This window comes from Rosa chinensis, chromosome 7 (assembly GCF_002994745.2).
Source record: "Rosa chinensis cultivar Old Blush chromosome 7, RchiOBHm-V2, whole genome shotgun sequence".
In the NCBI taxonomy this organism is placed as follows: domain Eukaryota; kingdom Viridiplantae; phylum Streptophyta; class Magnoliopsida; order Rosales; family Rosaceae; genus Rosa; species Rosa chinensis.
In genome coordinates, this window is record NC_037094.1 from 18,432,733 (window position 1) to 18,454,377 (window position 21,645).

At 35.8% G+C, this 21,645-nt stretch overlaps 1 protein-coding gene across 1 annotated transcript; it reads left to right on the plus strand.

Annotated features, from left to right (window-relative positions):
* The first annotated feature begins 1,071 nt into the window (after nucleotides 1-1,071).
* LOC112177529 (DNAJ protein JJJ1 homolog) lies at nucleotides 1,072-21,641 on the plus strand. Its single transcript, XM_024315818.1, has 3 exons — nucleotides 1,072-1,859; nucleotides 1,971-2,674; nucleotides 21,187-21,641. Exons 1-3 carry the CDS (start codon nucleotides 1,072-1,074, stop codon nucleotides 21,639-21,641), a joined length of 1,947 nt encoding a protein of 648 aa, XP_024171586.1.
* Nucleotides 21,642-21,645: the final 4 nt, after the last annotated feature.

A 21,645-nucleotide genomic window follows, 5' to 3' on the forward strand; every position in this document is an offset into this window, starting at 1 on the left:
AGAATCTGTAGCAGTTCTAAAAACTGCAGTTGGTAACTAAGTTTTTGATCTCAGTATGTATCCTTTGTTTATTGTTTGGAATGATTCTGTTGCCTCAATGCCGAGTCAGTTTTGTATGTAAAAGCGCATTCACCAGATGAGGCACGTCTCAACACCAAATGAACCAACTGAGGGAATTTAATGTTTTTTCTCATGTCCAACCATTTTGGTAACCAATATCAAAAGCAACTTTGGTTAGAATGTTGATTTTTGGAAAATCGTCAATAGCCAAGCTTAGTCTGTTTGGAACTTTGATTTTTGAAACATGTAAATATATGAATATGGTTAGAACACCAGATTTTGAGATACGTAAACATATATACACATACCCGCGGCATCACACGGGATGTCTACCTAGCCTATATGGCAGTTTGTTAGTTTAGTTTATCTTCACCCTCACAGATAGAGTGAGTGTGAAGCTCTTGAGGAAGTTTCAGGCTTTGGAAGGTGAAAAGCTTGCAATGGAAAAACAGATTAGGGCATTGAAGAGAGGAATTGATGAAATTAGGAACAGAGAATCAAGTCATACTCCCGCAGCAACGCGCGGGCAACTGTTGCTAGTAAAAACAACTGAGCATTATATATAGATTAGCATTGATCATCAACAGTGCAAACATGAGGATATACGGTTGCTGCGGGACAACTGTTGCTAGTAAAAACAACTGAGCATTATATATAGATTAGCATTGATCATCAACAGTGCAAACATGAGGATATACGAGAACTCAGCGAAAAGTGTACCATAGTTCAAAGGTTTTAGGACCTCCTAAAAACGTTTTGACTTTGAAGGTTTTAGGAAAGTTAAGTTTAAATAAAATTTAGGAAAGTTCGTCTTTTCCTTTATTATTTTCCTTTAATGGTTTGAGTAGGTTACCCATGTTAAGTAGAAATCACGTTTGCTTCTCCAATTAGAATTAGGGTATTGATTCATTGTTTTTTTTTTTTTTATTAATTGAAACAGGGTTTCATTGCTCTATATAAACCATACTACTCTTAGGTCTATTCATAATATATTCAAGCGACCAAACTACAATGGTGAAGAGCACAGAGCGCGTCTGCCACTACGAGACCTTAGGCCTCGAACCAAATTGCTCAGAAAAAGAAATCAAGGCTGCTCACAGGAAACTAATCCTCACGTACCATTGGGACAAATGTAGATCATCCCAATGCGGCTTGTCCCAAGAAGAAGCCACTGCCAAATTTTTAGAGGTCCAACAAGCCTACGAAATCCTTATGGATCCCATAAAGCGAGAAACCTATAACGCCTACCGCCAGACCTACGCTGTCCCTGAAGTTTTCAACCCCGACCTCGAAGTACCCTTTGACAACATCGTCTTCAACGGCTACTCCAGCTCCAGCCGCAACTTCTACAATGCCTACTCTGACATTTTTCAAAGGATTTACGCCAACGAGCGCGCTTTTCAAAAGAAGAACGACCTGCCGTGGAATTCGGTTCACAAGCCTCCAGACATGGGCAATCTCGACACCCCTTATCCTGAGGTTGTTCAATTTTACAACTACTGGCTCAACTTTAGTTCCATAATGGATTTCTGCTGGGAGGATCCACATGATGAGTATGATCTAAGTCAGATCTCCCGCAAAGGGGTGAAGGAATGGTCCCGCATAAACATGAAGGCGAGGAAGAAAGCAAAGAAGGAATACAACAATAAGGTGAGGAGTTTGGCACAAACTGCGAAAAGGCTCGACAGGAGGGTCATGCAGATGGTAGCGAAGAGGGAGGTGGAGAGAAAGAGGGAGATAGAGGAGGAGAGGGAGAGGAGGAAGCGGTTGAAGAAACAGAAGTTGGTGAAGGCTATAGAGTATGAGGAGCAGGAGTGGACGAAACCAGTTGAGAGGAAGAGAAAATATAGTAACAAGGAGGAGGAGGAGGAGGAAAAAGAGAGAGACGAATGGGAGTGTGTAGTTTGCAGGAAGGTGTATAGGAGTGAGCGGCAGTGCAGGAATCATGAGCAATCAAAAAAGCATCTCCGCATGGTTGCAAAGTTAATGGAGTTGTTGGAGGAAAAACCAGATGAAGAAGAGGTTTTGGAGGAAGCAAAAAGGAATGAGGTGGTTGGAGGGAGTGATGGCGAAGAGGAGTTTGTTGATGGTGTTAATGATAATCAGAGGGAAAAGCTTAGTGAAACAGGTGAAGTTGATGATGAGGAAGTGGAGGAGGATGAGATGGGTGTTCTTGAAGCAATGGTGGCAAGGCGAAAGACGATGGAAGAGGTTGGTGAAGATATTCTTGAATCAATATTGGTTGAACCCATGGCGAGTAGTAGTCAAGAGGTGAAGAATGCAGACGAGGTGGCTATGGAGCATGACAAGCTAAAGAACGCCAATAAGAATGAAGGAGAAAGGAAACCAAGGAGAAGAAGAGCCAAGAGTACTAGAACTGACGAACGTGATGGTTCAAATAATATGAAGGAATCCAAACCTGATTTTAGTGCAGAAAAAGGATATGATGAGGATCAGATCAATAAAAGGAAGGGTGGAGAGAGGAAAGAGAGGAGCGGTAAGAAGAGTAACGGTAAAGGAGATATTGAGCAGAAGAAAATGAGGAGTGGAGGAAGGAGTGAAGAGAAGAAGGGTAAGAAGAGAAATGGTGGAGAAAGAAGAATTAATGAACATGGTACATCCTATTTTTCTGCTGTGAATGAGAGTTATCTGAACATGTTACATCTGATATTCATATAAGGTAAAGGAGATGAAAATTATACGGAGGGGAATATGAAGAAAGAGGCCGCCAAAAGATAAATCAAATAACTTATACATGCAATGTAGTATTGATCACGACAGAAAATATCTTACTTTTTTTAGGTCTGCAGATTACACCGGAGGCTAGCTAGATGCCTAGATATTTTAAACTTCTTGTTTAAATTAACCTATGCTATCCTTATATTGATTGTGTGCGCTTTGTATAATGAATCACTCAGTTAGTCAGTTTTATCTTCCAATATTGATAATAATGCAATAGACTTGGTTTTTGCTTTATATTTGAATTCTTCTTTTCTCTGTGTGCGGTGTTTGGTATTTTTTACTAAGAAATATCACTTTTCTCCTATGGCAAAAGTGAATTATTTGCAAGTGTGGTAACACCTCGTGTATAAATTTGTACTAAATTTGTACTAGGATCACTCCCTCTCTCTCTCTCTCTCTCTCTCTCTCTCTCTCTCTCTCTCTGATCTTAAACCAGCTACGGTCTTTGTTTAGTTTAATGCATACTGTGCATGGACGCAAATTATTTGGTTTGAATGCCCCATTGTTCAATACACATTTGCAAACTCTAATTTATCCGTACATTGTCTTTCACTACTTGGATCCCTATGTGCTGAAATTAATCTGTTTATCCAGTTAGACTTATACTAGATTTGCCACACATACATATGTAAAAATAGTAGACAGTTTAGTCCTAATTCAATCTTCAATCTCTGCTCACCAGTTGAGCTAGCTGAAATCACTTAATAATCTTCTAAGTTTATATATTGTCGCATAACTTTTCACTCAAACCTATGTCACATCCATCACCCAAGTATGTTGAAGAAAGAAAACATTATAGAAAATTTCTCAGAAAGCTTGAAATCTTTTGCAATTCCATATTGCCTGGCCTGGGGTCCCGGTACTCCCCGATATAGGTAGTAGCAATAGCTTCCATGTCAACTGCTTTTAATTAACATTGATCTAGACTAGTTCGTCTCGATGAGTATGCATGCTGAGTTCTGTTTTAATCTTCTAAGTGCATGATTGAATTCAAAGTTGCATTCTTTTTAGTAAATAATACTGCTGAGCATGTAAATCTAAGACATTACAGTACGTTCCACAAAAGTTATATATGTTCGAACCAGAAAAGTGAAAATACAATTTGCTCAATATGAGTGGCTATGGATTTTGATAATGATATGTACATTCTTCAATCATATTTACATTGTACAGAAATTCGGTCAGTCAATCTTTAAAATTTGGCTAGTCAATATATAAGAATCATTATAATAGAACAAAGCAAACAAAAATTATAAAAAATATATTAAAAAAAAGAGTTAGAAGTGAATAGCGGTAGGGAAGGGATAAAGAGTAACGTAGCCATTCTCATAACACCATTCTCCTAACAAAAAGCACCCAAATTAATGAAACAAAAAAATAGGAAGACCCAACAAATCCCTATTACAATGACTCACAATAAAACCTGGAGCTAAATCCCTCTTAGTAAAGCTATTTGAAGAAGCACTATGATTATCAACACCATCAACAGCTTGATTAGAAGAAATTCTCTGCTTTTTTTTTTGTAACAGTTCTCTTGCTATGACTAGAAATGAAAAGGGTTATCTTGCGCTAGGGTACCTTCAATTTTGGTGCTAGATGTTTGGGTTTAATCTTGTTATTTGTTTTTTTTTTTGGGATGTACATTAACTAGTTGTCGAAACTAATCAGCTGACATGGTTCCACGTACGACCTTTATTTGGTGTGGTATTTTATAGTATCGTATTGTAATAGTGACATACTGACATTATAAGGTTTCTCAATTTCGTTTTAATTGGTCGATCTGTTAGTTATTTTAGGAGGTATTGGTTTTGGTTCTCCTCCTTTTGTTCTTCTTCTTTGATTAATAAAATGAAGTGATAGGTTTATTCCTCTCCAGTTCTTGATCATTCAGCAAAAATAAATAAATAAATAAAATTAAAATTAAAATAGCTAACATGGTTCCACAAATTATTTGATTCTATGTTGACCAATTACCTTAGGACTCCTAGTGTCAATTAGGATCGTTTCTTCCAGCAAAAAGAAGGAATAGATTTGCTACTATCCTAATTAATGTTTTAGGATTATGTATTATTTCCACATTATCCATCACTCAAATCACTATAAATAGTCTTGTATCACATCCATCATAAACACTTTTCTCTTTGTTTAAGGTTTCTTCATATTTTGGATCAAGAAAAAAGAATATCCATACCTACAACGGCTATGGCCGCAAAAGATGTGTGTCCAGCGATTGGTATTGATCTCGGAACAACTTACTCATGTGTTGGAATTTGGCAACATGGTCGCGTTGAGATCATAGCTAATGACCAGGGCAATAGAACGACACCATCTTATATTGCTTTTACCAACAATGGTCGTTTGATTGGCGATGCCGCTAAGAATCGATCAAGTCTCTACGAACCCTACTAACACTGTATTTGGTGAGTTTATTTTTAGTCTCCATAAACTGATTTTTTTTTAATGCTTTTGTAGCACTGTATAATTACTTATGCTCTATTGACATTACAATTCAGATGAAAAGCGGTTGATTGGTAGAAGATTCAGCGATGCCTCTGTTAGGAGTGACATGAAGTTGTGGCCTTTCAAAATTCAAACTTCCAAAATTCATATTAAAGAGCTGGCCGAAAAATGTCACGAAATTTACTACAGGACTTGGTGCAACGCATACTTGATTATCAAGTTTTTAAATTGGACATTCTCATTTAACAAAGTTCTGAAAAATATGTTCCGAGTTCTATTGCCTTTTTAATTTTTTAAAAATGAATTTCTATAATTCAAAACTTCATACATTAATTATAAATAGGTCAGGCATCCGAAAAGTTTTCTGAAAATTTTCACGAACTCATCACATCACGTAATGTAATTTCAAATATTTAAATTTCAGATTTCTCATAGCATCACTTATTGTTTTGATTTCAATTCATTTAGTCAACAGTTTGTAGACGTAAACTTCCCTAAGAGGAGCTATAGCACGAGGAGGTAAAAATCGATAAATTTTGACATAGGTTACTAGACCCCCTACCAACGAGAGTGTGAGGGCTAACAGATCGAAAAAATAAATTGCGAATGATCAGTTATGAGCATATTAGTGTTATGCGTTATTTGGAGTTTAGGGTTGACATAGTAGATCGAGACCCAAACGATGATGATAAAAGCTGAAAGAGAGCTTCTATTGGGACCTCCAAATCTGCTCACTTGACCTCACTCCATTATGAATTATTAAATGACATATATAACCTACTATAAAATGACTATTAAGGACAATAATTATATAAAAAAAATATTACATTTATTTTATGTACACTTTTCAATTCAATAATATTAGATTGTATTCATTATTTTTTTCCTTATCTATTTTCATTTTCCAATTTCACTACATACTCATTATAGCATTCGTATATATTTAATAAGAATTAAATATATATAAAAATGTATTAAGATCATGTGACATAAAAATGTATGATATATATTTTGAACGCATATTGGTGAGGGAAAACAAAATTATTCCTCTTATGATTTATTACCTAAATCTAAGTCAATCCATTATATTTGAAAAAAATGAAAATAAAAAATATTTAAATAATTAATCATGTGGTACAAAAAATACAGAAAAAATAAAAATAAAAATTAAAAAAATGAATTTTTTTTTTAGAATAAAAACAAATAATTTCTTCATTTTTTTTTTGCACATCTAAAATAGAATTTTTTTTTTAAATAATAGTTCATGGGATTTTCTTATTGATTAGACATTAATTTTTGAAACTCATGTTTGATTAAGAAATGTATATTTAGTTAAGATTTATAGAGTGATTAAATCATTGAAATGACTAAATTTTTTTATTTTAAAGATAATAATTTGTTTGCAAATTATATGAGTGAGGTTATTTGAGGAAGTTTAGTAAGTAAATTTAGTATTTGAAAATTTGATAAGAGGTGTAAAAAGCATAGATATCAAGTGAGTAAATTTAGAGGTTCCAATAGAAAAACTCAAGCTGAAATTTTGACCATAACCATATTTTGTTATGGTAATAACATCCAACGGTGGATTTTCATAAATTCAATTTCCTCCATCATGATGGTGTTGGAGGGTTTAAGTTTTTAATACCCATAATAAACAAGTTATACTACATTACTAGACATATAAGGAATTGGTGCGAACCAAAAATTATGAAATGGAAATCGATAAATTTGACATTATTCATCTATTTATAGCATATAAGTATGTACTGTGTCAAAAAAATGAGGCTGATCTAACGTCAATTCGACAGTGGTCAAAGCGGTCAACCCTTTGTAGACGTAAACTTCTCAAAGGGGAGCTATAGCATGAGGAGATAAAAATCTAAAAATTTTGACATAGGTTACTAGACCCTCTACCCATGAGAGTGTGAGGGATGATCAATTATGAGCATATTAGTGTTATGCGGTATTTAGGGTTTAGGGTTGACCTAATAGATCGAGACCCAAATGACGACGATAAAAGCTAAAATTTTGACCAACATCCAACAGTGGATTTTCATAAATTCCATTTCCTCAACCATGATGGTGTTGGAGGGTTTAAGTTTTTAATACCCCTAATAAACAAGTTATGCGATCTAAAAATTCTAAAATAGAAATCGATAAATTTGATATTACCCATCTATTTATAACATATAAGTATGTACTGTGTAAAAAAAGAAAGGCCGATCCGACGTCAATTTGACAGTGGTCAAAGAGGTCAACCCTTTATAGACGTAAACTTCCCTAAGGGGAGCAATAGCACGAGAAGATAAAAATTTAGAAATTTTGACATAGGTTACTAGACCCCCTACCCACGAGAGTGTGAGGGCTGACTAATGTGCCTACTAATGTGGTCTATTAGTTGTAACAAATATTATACCTTCCATGAGAATCAATGTGGAGAAAATAGACTTTATCAAAATCGGCCGTTGGATGTCATCATGATAAGAATATATAATTATGATCAAAATTTCAGCTATGTTGTTTGGGTCTCAATCTTCTAGGTCAACCCTAAACCCTAAATACCACATAGAACTAATATGCTCATAACCGCTTACTCACAACTTTTTATTTTATCTGTCGGCTCTCACACTCTCGTGAGTATGACCTATATCAACTAATGTAAAAATTTCAGGAATTTTATCTCCTCGTGGTTCAGCTCTCCTTAGGGACGTGTAAGTATGTTAAGGGTTGACCCCTTTTTTTGGTGTAGAAACGACGATGGATTAGGTTAATTTTTTTGCACAGTACCTATTAATACGCTATAAATAGATGAGTAATGTCAAATTTATAGATTTCAAGTTTCCATTTTTTTATCGCACAAAATCTTTCTGTCTATTAATGTGGTCTAACTTGTTTATTACATGTATTAAAAAGTATACTTCCATAAGCAATAAGGTGGAGGAAATATAATTTATCAAAATCGACTGTAGAATGTTATCATGATAAGAAGAAATGGTTATGGTCAAAATTTCAACTATTTTGATCGTCATTTGGGTCTCGATCTAGTAGGTCAACTCTAAACCTTAAATACCACATAAAGTTAATATGCTCATAACCACTCACTCGTAACTTATTTTTTCGATCTGTCAGCTCTCACGCTCTCATATGTATGACTTATATCAACTAATGTACAAATTTCAGGAATTTTATCTCCTCGTGGTTCAGCTCCCCTTAGGGACGTGTAAGTATGTTGAGGGTTGACCATTTTATTTGATGTAGAAATGACGACGAATTGGGTTAATTTTTTTTGCACAATACCTATTAATACACTATAAATAGATGAGTAATATCAAATTTATCGATTTCAAGTTTTCATTTTTTTTTTAGCACAAAATCCATATATGCCTACAAATGTGGTCTAACAAGTATACCTTCCATGAGTGATGAAAAGTCTACTAATGTGGTATAACTAATTAGTTGCATGTAATGAAAAATATACCTTCCATGAGCAACAATGTGTAGGAAATAAACTTTATCAAAATCGACCGTAGGATGTTATCATGATAAGAAAAAATTGTTATGGTCAAAATTTCAACTATTTTCGTCGTCATTTGGGTCTCGATCTAGTAGGTCAACCCTAGACCTTAAATACCGCATAAAACTAATATGCTCATAACCGCTCACTCGTAACTTATTTTTTCTATCTGTCAGCTCTCATGCTCTGGTGTGTAGGAGCTATATCAAATAATGTAAAAATTTTAGAAATTTTATCTCCTCAATGATCGGCTCCCCTTGGGGAAGTAAAAGTTCTTAAAGGGTTGACCGGTTTATTTTATGTCAAAATGACAGCATATTGGGTTAATTTTTTTACACAATACCTACTAATACATTATAAATAGATGGGTAATATTAAATTTATCTATTTTTAATTTCAATTTTTTTGGATCGCACAAAATTCTTATATCTCCACTAATGTGGTCTAACTAGCTTGTTAGTTGTAATGAAAAGTATACCTTCCATGAGCAACAATGTGTAAGAAATAGACTTTATCAAAATCGACCGTAGGATCTTACAAATGGTTATGTGATGTCGCTTTTGGGAAGCGCACAATTTAACCCTGAAATATCGTTAGTAGTATAAGCAAATAGGGATCGTTCTATCCGGGGATTGAGGGTACACTTGTAATTGTGAAACAAATAAAGAAAAGTATTATTTACAAAAATAAAATAAAGAATATAAATATATACAATTGTATAAACAAATAAAGAATTAAAATAATAAAGTATTATTTACAAAAATAAAATAAAGAATAAATATATACAAGTAAACACAAATAAGGGATGGGGGTTTAAGAATTATAGAATTGAAAATTAAGATAAATAAAATAAAGAAAATGTAAAAACATATATACAAGGGTGGATCGCAAGGAACAAATATCAAAACCACATCCATATGTAAGAAATCCAATTACAATTCCTATAGTTGATTTTAAATGTCATGAGAGAGGAGTTGATCATGTGAAACATTCGAAAGCAAATGATTTCCCATATTTTACTTTTCAATGCTAATTAACCTAAGCGAAAGCACCTAGATTAATCCTATCAAACATGCAATCAAGCCCTAGAAAGCTAGTCAATCATGTCATGTTCAAAGCATTAGACATAGAGAAAGGCTATCAACTCAAGTGTACAACTTAGTATGGAAAAGTCCACCTAATTGCAATCCTCTTTAATTAAATTCGGTCTTTGCACAAAACCTTTACTACTTTGATTCAAGTTTACACAAAACGAAAAGTCGATTTCATGTTCTTAAACCTAGCACCAATTATATCAAAACCCTAAGTGTTTGCAACCACATAAGATTAAAATACAAAAGTTTTCTATCATGCAAATTTAATTAAACAAACTCACATAAGCAACATAGAAATCAACACAAAGAAATTACAACTTTATTTCAAAACATATAAACGGGCTTTAAACTTTGCCCTTAACATTATTTGTTAACTAGAATTCATAGTTCTACAAATCTAAACAAAGAAAACCAAAAGAAATTACAAGGAAAAAGATAGAATTACACCATGAAGGGAGTGGATGATGAAGAGCTTGAGACGTTGATCTTGAATCTTTAAAGCAAGACTTCACTATCACGGCACAAGGTGGATGATGACGGCTAGGAGGCTTCATGGCTTCTTCTTCTCTTCTTCTCTTTGCTTAAAAATGCAGAAACTTAAAACTAGAGTATGAAGAGAAAAATGGAAAGGAAATGGAGAGACAAAGAAGATGGAATGGATGAAGGAATGTATGTTAGAATGAGAGGAGAAGGTGTTTATATAGGGAAGAAAAAGAAGAGTGAAATGATGAGTGGAAGAAAATAATGAAAGTGGAGTATGAAAGTGATTTGTAGAATATGGAAAAGAAAGAGAAATGATGATTACACCCTAAAACATGGAATGTTTTTGGGTGATGATGATGGTGGATTAGTGTGAGAAATGATGGAGAAAACATGATGATTACACCCTAAAACATGGAATGTTTTTGGGTGATGATGATGGTGGATTAGTGTGAGAAATGATGGAGAAAACATGATGATTACACTCTAAAACATGGAATGTTTTTGGGTGATGATGATGGTGGATTTCCTACTCATTTACTTCAATTTTATCTCCACCATTTGTAGGTAAGTGTGGACATAATGCTCATTTCACCATCATTTACTCCAATGTACCTAAGAAAATAGAAATTGAGTTAAAAATCGATTCGTTAAGGAATTAACTAAGCAAAATGTGAGGAATTAACTATTAAAATATCACATTAAAATGCTCATATCAAATTCCCCCACACTTAGCTTTTGCTAGTCCCATAGCAAAACAAAACAAAAAAAAATCCAAAACAAAACAAAGACTTGACAAAAAGCAAGTAAATGACTCTATTGCTCCTAACTGTTGTCTCAGAGACTCCAAATCATGGCTTTCACGTTAAACACTTAATCAAAATCACAAAGATAATTCCATGGTTAATAAACCTGTGACATTCATATGACTAAGCAAGATAAGGAGAACTTAAGTTATACAGTGAATGATAGCATGTTTCGAACAAGTCCAATCCAAACTCACAGGGCATACTCTCGATTTTTCTCTCAGAAATGGCTATGCTTAAAAGCTTCACACTCAAGTATATGCAAGAGAACAAATTGTAAGGCAACAAACAACTTGCATATTTCATCAATAAACACATTTTGTGAAGAATTTTTAAAGACCTCATGAAATGACTAAGTGCACAAATGGACCTAAACCATAAGCTCGACTGCGTAACTGAATCCACTAACCAAAGACTGCCCATCTCAAGGATCAAGTCAGCACTTAAAACAGGTTGTAATGGGGCTAAGCTAGGGTTTTCGAAATGAAGATTAAGGATACAAAAATCCTAAGGACCTAGCAGAGCATATATGAACCACCTTATGTCACCATTTTTATGGGCCAATTATCATTGTTTTGGGCCCAGTTTCACTCTAACAAACATGGGAATGGACAAAGGCTAAATTTTTCAACTTTGAGCCTTCTACAAATTTGAAAGTCCAAAACCACACTTCAACAATTTCCCAAGAGTTTTCATTTCAATTTTTCTTTTCTTTTGCCGCTTTTTCTTTTCAAGGCAAAATTTTTTTTTCTTTTTTTTTTTTTCTTGGATTTTCCCCACCCCACACTTGTCTTTCATCGTCACCCCTACATACTATGTCATGCTCTACTAAGTCCTTAAGACAAGGGTAGAGATATCCTGTACTAAGCTCATGGTAGGGTAGTGAGGGTGATGAAACAAATGTTTTCAACGTAGGCTCAAAGGGGTTCATTCTAAGGAGTCCCACGACGGGCACAATTGGGGACACATGCTTGTTTGGCTATGGTGGTTACCCTAATGCCTTCTATCCTATCCAGGATCAGTGCATATTATGGCATACAAGTTTTGACAGTCACAACAGCCGAGTTCTAGTACTCTCTAGTCCATTAAAATCTATGGCACATGATCATTGGATTTCCAAAGAATGATGAGGTTTTGCAAATACAGCCATGAAATTATGAAATTATCAGTAAGCACTCAAAAAGAAAGTATTTTAGCTCAACAGCTCACTTGGGTCAAATGAATCAGACTTAATCCTAGCATGCTTAATGAACCAAGTTACAATCCTATCTCAAATCTTCATACAAGCATCACAATGTCGATTAACCACAGAATTCAATTAAGTCCTATTTTGATTGTGAAAACCTTCAGCCATGAATTCGGAGACATGTTCATCCTAGACGTTAGGAGCATCCTAAGACTCAAACAAACAAAAACACTCTAAAACCAACTTTTTTTTTTTTTTTTTTTTTAAATTTAATTCAATTTCAACACTTAGGTACGGGAACAGGGAGTCTCGATGTGCAATGGGACTGAAACAGCTACCCTTTTTCAAGACTATGTTTAATCCAATATACCTTAGTGTATCACAACATCAACTAAAAACACAATCCAACATCAACTATTTTTCATTTTTTTTTTTATATACTAACTACTAAAAACACAATAAAGCAATAATCCTTCCCCCATAATTAATTCATGCATTGTCCTCAATGTATAAACAAATATAAATCATGCAAAGCATAAATCAAGCATAGAAGAGAAAATGAACACAACGAAACCTAAAACAACTTAAAATTTAAGAAAATAAAATAGAAGGAAGAGTTCAAGAAAGCAAATCTGCGTTTGATGGCTCCTCCACAGCTACAGTTGAAATGGGTTGCCTCCCATGCAGCGCTTAATGTTTAAAGTCTTTCAGCCTAGACTTGTACCTCCATTTACTCCTTTGGAGGAGCGGTATGCCGGCGAGTGGCAGCCCTCTTGCTGGTTTCAGCTTCCTGAGGAGGGTCCTCATGGTGTGATGCAGTAGCGTCCTTGCGAGGAAACCCAGGAGGATAACTCTGCAAGTTATTGACTTCCTGAGCAAGCTTGTTTATTGCAGTGTGACAGCGGATCAAAGAGCAGTTCATCTCAGAGATGTAATCGATCATGCAATTGACTCTCCAATCTGTCACCATAATACCATCGCGGAGAGAGGAACGCAAATCATCAATCGAATCCGATAAGCTTTCCAGGGTGGCCATAGGCCGAGGAGCACGAGTAGCTGGTGAGGAAGAAGACTCTCCGGGATGCAGTCTGGGAGAGCGAAGAGGCAGAGGAGGGGGACTGCGGGTACGCTCACGGATAGGACGATGGTCCCATGGACGAGTAAGCCCAGCTCTAGTGGCCGCTTGACGACCTTCTTCTTCCAAAGAGAGAACTCGGCGTTGATTGACGCCCCTGCGAGGGGCTACCTTGGTTCGAGCCATGAGGAAGTAGAAGGAATTTGAAACTGCACGCTTAGACAAACCTTAGTAAAATCTGGAGGAGACAAAAAAGGATGTATATGTAAAGCACAAAATAGGGTAGAAATCTCAACAGGCACACGCTTTTAACAAAGCTTCTCCGGGAAGGAGAAGAGTTATGATAGTTCACGGCCCAAGAAACTCCCCCACGTGTAAATATTCCTTTCTTTTCCTGGATTTATGGCATGCTTTCGGCTATAGCTTGTCTGTCACGGATCCTCGAGATTCGTTTGATTCCCCCACGCGTCCTTTATTTTCCTTGATTCACGGAAATTAAACCTGCTTTCTGCTGTAGCTTGTCTGTCACAGCTCCTCGAGATTCGTTTGGTTCCCCCACGTGTCATCCACGCACCAACAGCTTTTCCGTGTTTTCGGGTGACTTTAATCCAACGCGTAGATTTAATCTCAGAGATCGTCGATCCAACGGTGGAGATCTGCTCACTCATTCTATAAATAGGTGCATTCTGAGCGACTGTTCACTTCAAAAGAAAATTCTTCCGTGTTCCAGCCTTTCTCTCTGAACCCTTCAGCCTTTCTTTCGAAACTCCAATCCTTTCTTCATCAACATGGAACCACGAACTCTGCAACTAATGGAGTTACAAACCCAGCAACAAATGGAATTACAAGCCCAGCAACCAACCGAGGAGGGAGGAAGCATCCAAGCAGCCGGGAGTAGTAACCGGTGGGCTCCCACACCGCCTCAACTAAGAATCCTCAAGGGCCTTTACTATGACAAGGGTTTTAAGTACCCAACTCCAGAGCAGATTCAAGAGATCTGCCTTCATCTGAAACAGTATGGGCAGATCGAGGACAAAAACGTCTTCTTTTGGTTCCAGAACCTCAAGGCTCGTGAGAGGCAGAAGTTGAAGGAATTTCGGAACGTTCCGGTTGGTGAATCTCTCGATCTCAATTTTGGTTCCACTGGTTCTACTAGTAATGACAGATCTACTGACAGATCCATTGATCTAAACTTTGGGTCACGTGTCGGCTATGGTGCTGATGGATCGATCATGGAACAACGAGGAGAATATCACCAGGAGATTGAAACCCTTCCACTATTCCCCATGCATGGTGAGGACATCTTGGGCAACATGAAGACTACTTCCGAGGGAGGTGGCGGTTATGGCGGTGGCTCTCACATTTCCCTTGAGCTCAGTCTCAACTCCTACAGAGATGCAGACATGGCTTAGTATTATTATTATATATATATATATAATTTTTTTTTTTTTTTTGTAAATAGCTGAATTTAATAAGACTGAATGAATGCAAATTTTTTATTTATTTATTTATTTTTTTTATATAAAGGACTCAAAAATAAAAGACAAATATATATATATAGGACTCAAAATGAAAGACAAAAATATAAATCTCTTCCCCCACACTTAAATATTGCATTATCCTCAATGTAATCAATTAAAAGCATGCAATGTAATAAGTAAGCATAGATAGAAGACATTTACGAAAACAAATCCTAAAATAAAAACTAAAGAGAAAAATTGAAAAATAAAAAGAAATAGGGAAAGAGAAAGCAAATCTGATTTGCATGGGTTGCCTCCCAAGTAGCGCTTGTATTTTACGTCTTGCAGCCAGACGGTACCTACATTAAATAAAGTTAGTAACTATAATTAACAAAGAAATACAAAATAAAAACAAGTATAACTATTAATTACAAACTACAAGTATAATTAACAAGTATATTGTACATAAGACACAAGTTAAGTATACAAGTGAGTATAAAACGTGAAAAGTATTTTTACAAGTTTAAAGTGTGAAACAACAAAATAATTTACATGTATAGAGTATTCACAAGTATTTCTTTTATTATAAACATTATTGATATCGAATCAAATTCCAAGAGGTAAATCAAGTGGACGTGCGGCCCAAGTATAGTCGCCTAGACACAAACTCCCTTTCAAATCGTTTGGGCAACCTTACTGAAATGGCCAGGTGGGGGAGGACGAACACGAGAGGAAAAATCCATTTTGGCATGAGCTACTCCCACATTGTGGTTTAGGCCCATTTGCAAGCACTTCTGGATTCAAAAACCCGTCATGAACGTTGTCCCCTTCCTAGACACCATTTCACATAGGCTTTCTTACTAAGATGAGAAAGTTCATAAGTGTGAAGACAGTTCAACAAGTGTTAATAAAGGCCGCCCTCAACCTCAAGGGACCTGAGCTAGGTACCAATAAGGGGTTTAGGCCAATATTAACAAAAGAGACTTCACCTATTCCTCTCAATTTACAACCTACAATTAAAATTCGTGTTCAATAATATAAATAATATCCTAGTTAATTTAAACTAAGTTTTAAACAATTTATATACAACAAATATATACAATAAATGATACAATTTAGCAAGTGATTTTTCAATCCCCGGCAACGGCGCCAAAAATTGACGTCGCTTTAAAATGCTCCTATCAAATTCCCCCACACTTAGCTTTTGCTAGTCCCTTAGCAAAATCACACTAAGACACACACTAAGACTCAACGAAAATTAAAGACTCTTAGCAAGTGATTTTTCAATCCCCGGCAACGGCGCCAAAAATTGATGTCGCTTTTGGGAAGCGCACAATTTAACCCTGAAATATCGTTAGTAGTATAAGCAAATAGGGATCGTTCTATCCGGGGATTGAGGGTACACTTGTAATTGTGAAACAAATAAAGAAAAGTATTATTTACAAAAATAAAATAAAGAATATAAATATATACAATTGTATAAACAAATAAAGAATTAAAATAATAAAGTATTATTTACAAAAATAAAATAAAGAATAAATATATACAAGTAAACACAAATAAGGGATGGGGGTTTAAGAATTATAGAATTGAAAATTAAGATAAATAAAATAAAGAAAATGTAAAAACATATATACAAGGGTGGATCGCAAGGAACAAATATCAAAACCACATCCATATGTAAGAAATCCAATTACAATTCCTATAGTTGATTTTAAATGTCATGAGAGAGGAGTTGATCATGTGAAACATTCGAAAGCAAATGATTTCCCATATTTTACTTTTCAATGCTAATTAACCTAAGCGAAAGCACCTAGATTAATCCTATCAAACATGCAATCAAGCCCTAGAAAGCTAGTCAATCATGTCATGTTCAAAGCATTAGACATAGAGAAAGGCTATCAACTCAAGTGTACAACTTAGTATGGAAAAGTCCACCTAATTGCAATCCTCTTTAATTAAATTCGGTCTTTGCACAAAACCTTTACTACTTTGATTCAAGTTTACACAAAACGAAAAGTCGATTTCATGTTCTTAAACCTAGCACCAATTATATCAAAACCCTAAGTGTTTGCAACCACATAAGATTAAAATACAAAAGTTTTCTATCATGCAAATTTAATTAAACAAACTCACATAAGCAACATAGAAATCAACACAAAGAAATTACAACTTTATTTCAAAACATATAAACGGGCTTTAAACTTTGCCCTTAACATTATTTGTTAACTAGAATTCATAGTTCTACAAATCTAAACAAAGAAAACCAAAAGAAATTACAAGGAAAAAGATAGAATTACACCATGAAGGGAGTGGATGATGAAGAGCTTGAGACGTTGATCTTGAATCTTTAAAGCAAGACTTCACTATCACGGCACAAGGTGGATGATGACGGCTAGGAGGCTTCATGGCTTCTTCTTCTCTTCTTCTCTTTGCTTAAAAATGCAGAAACTTAAAACTAGAGTATGAAGAGAAAAATGGAAAGGAAATGGAGAGACAAAGAAGATGGAATGGATGAAGGAATGTATGTTAGAATGAGAGGAGAAGGTGTTTATATAGGGAAGAAAAAGAAGAGTGAAATGATGAGTGGAAGAAAAATAATGAAAGTGGAGTATGAAAGTGATTTGTAGAATATGGAAAAGAAAGAGAAATGATGATTACACCCTAAAACATGGAATGTTTTTGGGTGATGATGATGGTGGATTAGTGTGAGAAATGATGGAGAAAACATGATGATTACACCCTAAAACATGGAATGTTTTTGGGTGATGATGATGGTGGATTAGTGTGAGAAATGATGGAGAAAACATGATGATTACACTCTAAAACATGGAATGTTTTTGGGTGATGATGATGGTGGATTTCCTACTCATTTACTTCAATTTTATCTCCACCATTTGTAGGTAAGTGTGGACATAATGCTCATTTCACCATCATTTACTCCAATGTACCTAAGAAAATAGAAATTGAGTTAAAAATCGATTCGTTAAGGAATTAACTAAGCAAAATGTGAGGAATTAACTATTAAAATATCACATTAAAATGCTCATATCATTATGGTTAAAATTTTAGCTATTTTCGTCGTCGTTTGGGTCTCGATCTAGTAGGTCAACCCTAAACCTTAAATACCACATAAAACTAATATGGTCATAACTTATTTTTTCGATCTGCAGCTCTCACACTCTCGTGGGTAGGAGCTATATCAATAATGTAAAAATTTCAGGAATTTTATCTCATCAAGAGTCGGCTCCCCTTAGGGAAGTAGAAGTTTTTAAAGGGTTGACTGGTTTATTTGATGTCGAAATGACGGCGGATGGGGTTAAATTTTTTTAGTTTTTTTTACATATTATGCTATAAATAGACGGGTAATTTAAAATTTATCAATTTCCAATTTCGATTGTTTAGATCGCACAAAATCCTTATATGTCTACTAATGTAATATAACTTGTTTATTAGTTGTATCAAATACCAAACCTTCCATGAGGAACAATGTGGAGGAAATAGACTTTATTAAAATAAACCGTAGAATGTTATCATGATAAGAAGATATAATTATGGTCAAAATTTCAGCTATTTTCGTCGTCGTTTGGGTCTCGATCTAGTAGGTCAACCCTAAACCTTAAATACCATATAAAACTAATATGCTCATAACCGCTCACTCACAACTTATTTTTTTTCGATCTGTCAGCTCTCACGCTCTCGTGGGTTGGAGATATATCAACCAATGTGAAAATTTCAGAAATTTTATCTCCTTAAGGGTCGGCTCCCCTTAGGAAAGTAGAAGCTTTTAAAGGGTTGACCAGTTTATTTCATGTCGATATGACGGCGGATATGAGCTCCGGAAAAACGTATCGAGCTTAGTGTAGATCGTATGTGAAAATTTAACGATCTCGATAAATGTCAAAGTACTTGAGAATATTTTCAGAAATTTTCATAAAGTGAAGTCCTTGATTTAAGGATTGAATAATAAAGTATACGACACGACAAGTTCGTGAAATTTTTGGAGAATTTTTAGGATACCCGAGCTATTTATCGTGATTTTTTGAAGTTATGAGGTTTTAGAAAATAATAGAAAATCAACGGTGTGATCGTGGCCTTCAATTCCACCACCGCTTCATCCTAGCCATTGAAATAGATTGAACTTGGGGATATAAATACGCATGATCAGATCAAGGATCGAGATCACGTCCAGAGGCTTCGAGGTCTCTGATACGCCCAAACTAGACGCTCAACTTAACCCTGCAATGATGTAGTCGTTAGCAATATAGAGTAAGCAGGGATCGTTAAAGCCGGGGATTGAGGGTAACTATATTAATCACACAAAAGAAAAGAAAACAAAACAAAACAAAACTAACACTAAAAGAAACATCACACAACAAAAAGAAAAGAGAGAAAGATGGAGGGACAGAGAGGAGGATTGCAGAGGTGTTGCAATCCCAGAAACACACTAAACTGGGGGTTTTTGGGTTTTCACGAAAATAAACAGAAAACAAAGTAAAGAAAAACGATTTTGAGTTTAAGGTTTTGAAAAGATATGGATGAAGATGTTAGGAACTCGGAAATCCACCACCAAAATATGCTTGAGACAAATTTATCATCCTAGTTTCAGTTACTAAGTCGTGAAAAAGGTTTCAATCAAGAACAAACCATGAACGCATGCATAAGTTCTTATTACTTCCCTAGATTACTTAAGCAAGATGAACGCACCATTACTAAGCCTTTAGAATAAACAATCAAGGTATAGAACGCTATCCTATCAACAATTTATTCTAAGCATTAATCACATGTGGAAGTTTGATCGAAACAAGTATGCAAAACTAGTGTGGAACGCCTACCTAGCATGCAATCCTTTTTATTTGGTTTCACCTATTGTCCTATAGGTTTTACTACCATTGAAACAAGCATTATTAACCATTTAGGAGATTAAAATACCTATTTCTAGCCCCACTCACATGATCATAATATTTTATGTGCGCATTCATAAAACATAAACATGCAAGAGTTATCTGTAAACCAAAACCAAATAAACAATTTCACCACAAAGCAATCACGAAACTAGGAATTAAAATATTGTCGAAAACATATCTTAGGGGCTTCAAACATCGCCCCTAACAAAAGTAGATTAGCCACACATTGTCTCAAAATTCACAACTAGAAACATATAAGTTTGAATTACAAGAAAATAAAAACCGTAAAGGGCAGAAGATGAGAGCCACGAATTCACTTTTAGGCAGCCTTGAACGCAATAACTCCCCTCAAGATGATACACGGCAAGGCTTGATGAAGATGGATGATGGTGTGCACGGTTTTTGCTCTTGGAGGACTTCGGAATTTTAAGACTTTGTGTAGGGTTTATGGCAGAAGATGGCGCTGTAGGGTGGTGTTTTCCAACGTGTTTAGAGCCTTTATATATATAGAATACACAGCCCAAGTTTCCTTTTCCAATTCTGCTTTGAAAGCCTCTCTTAGTCGCTTGAGGATTACTCTACTTGGTGCATAATTAAATGATTTTTCAAGCCTTAATAATCTTTCCAAAATCTTGAGGGATCATTCTAGGACTCTCCTTCATATTTGCAGCAGCAATAACCTCCCAAAAATGCCCTGGAAATCCGTCCAAAGAAGAATTCTGCAAAACCGTCCTGTTTTGACTAGGATTCAATTTCTGACTCTGAAGCTTCTTTCTTGGACAAGGAACGACTTCGTCTTGACAAGTTTCTGGATGGTTCTTGACTCCCACGTAATATATGACATCATATCTTCTAGATTGATCAACAAAATTCTGGAAAAACTCCAAGAAGATAGCCGGAAAAGATCTCCCAAAAAGCTTCGTGAAAAGCTGACAGTTTCTGCCTTATCGGGAAGCCTACTTCGACTTTGATTTCCTACTGCCTCGTTGATGGTTCTGACCAGTTCTTTAGCTATTGTTGAAGTATAACATCATGTATTCAAGGATCGCTGGCCCATTATTCAAATTTGCAGCTTGAATGATGCAAGAATTGCTCCTCAAAACTGTTCCCAGAAAGCTGATTCTGAAACTGCAGTTTTCTGCTTTGCAGCAACTGTTTTGCACAATGAATTCCATGGACTTCCCTAGTAATTTATGGCCAAATGGTTGATCAAAATTGGTCCTCTGCATCAGTACTTCATGATCTATGGCTCCATTGGTCCCTTTCAGCTCTTATTTCTCTTGAGCTACTTCATGAACTACCAAAAAGAAAAACAAAGTTAAAACTGACTTTTTAAAGGAAATAGCTAAGAAAAGTGTAAGGGATTGCACTTTATATTTATCGCATTTTATGCTCCTATCAGTCTCCGACTCGAAACCGAGAGCAGCGACCCGATCCCCTAACCCGACCGGCGCTCCACCGTCAGGCCACCTCCGGCCGGCGAATGAGCACCACCCTCTTCGTCTCGCTGTCGCCTACGCTCCTGTGGCCTCGGATCATACATGCAGCGACTGTGAACGGAGAATCAATGATCCAAAGCTTGAAGAACCTCCGGCGACTCCGGCCACCGTTTGGGGTGCATGTGGTATGAAAATCACTCCTCTCATCATGTTCTACACGTTGGTGTACTATGTTTTCGAATTAGATGAAGTTCTGATGATTTTCGGCTCCGGCACGGTTCTCCGACATTGGTGGTTTTCCGGCACTTCTTGGCTAGGTTTCTGGTTAGACTGCATCTATAGGCGAGGACTGACCTTGACTGAAGTTGAAGTCTGGAAATTTCGAGTTGGTGACTGTCAGATCGTACTTGATCACTAGTTGA

Coding starts and splice junctions, on each gene's coding strand:
- LOC112177529 (XM_024315818.1), top strand. CDS start 1,072: ATGGTGAAGAGCACAGAGCGCGTCTGCCACTACGAGACCTTAGGCCTC. Junction 1,860..1,970: donor AAGTTGGTGAAGGCTATAGA/GTATGAGGAGCA, acceptor TGTAGTTTGCAG/GAAGGTGTATAGGAGTGAGC. Junction 2,675..21,186: donor AAGAAGAATTAATGAACATG/GTACATCCTATT, acceptor TGCTCCTATCAG/TCTCCGACTCGAAACCGAGA.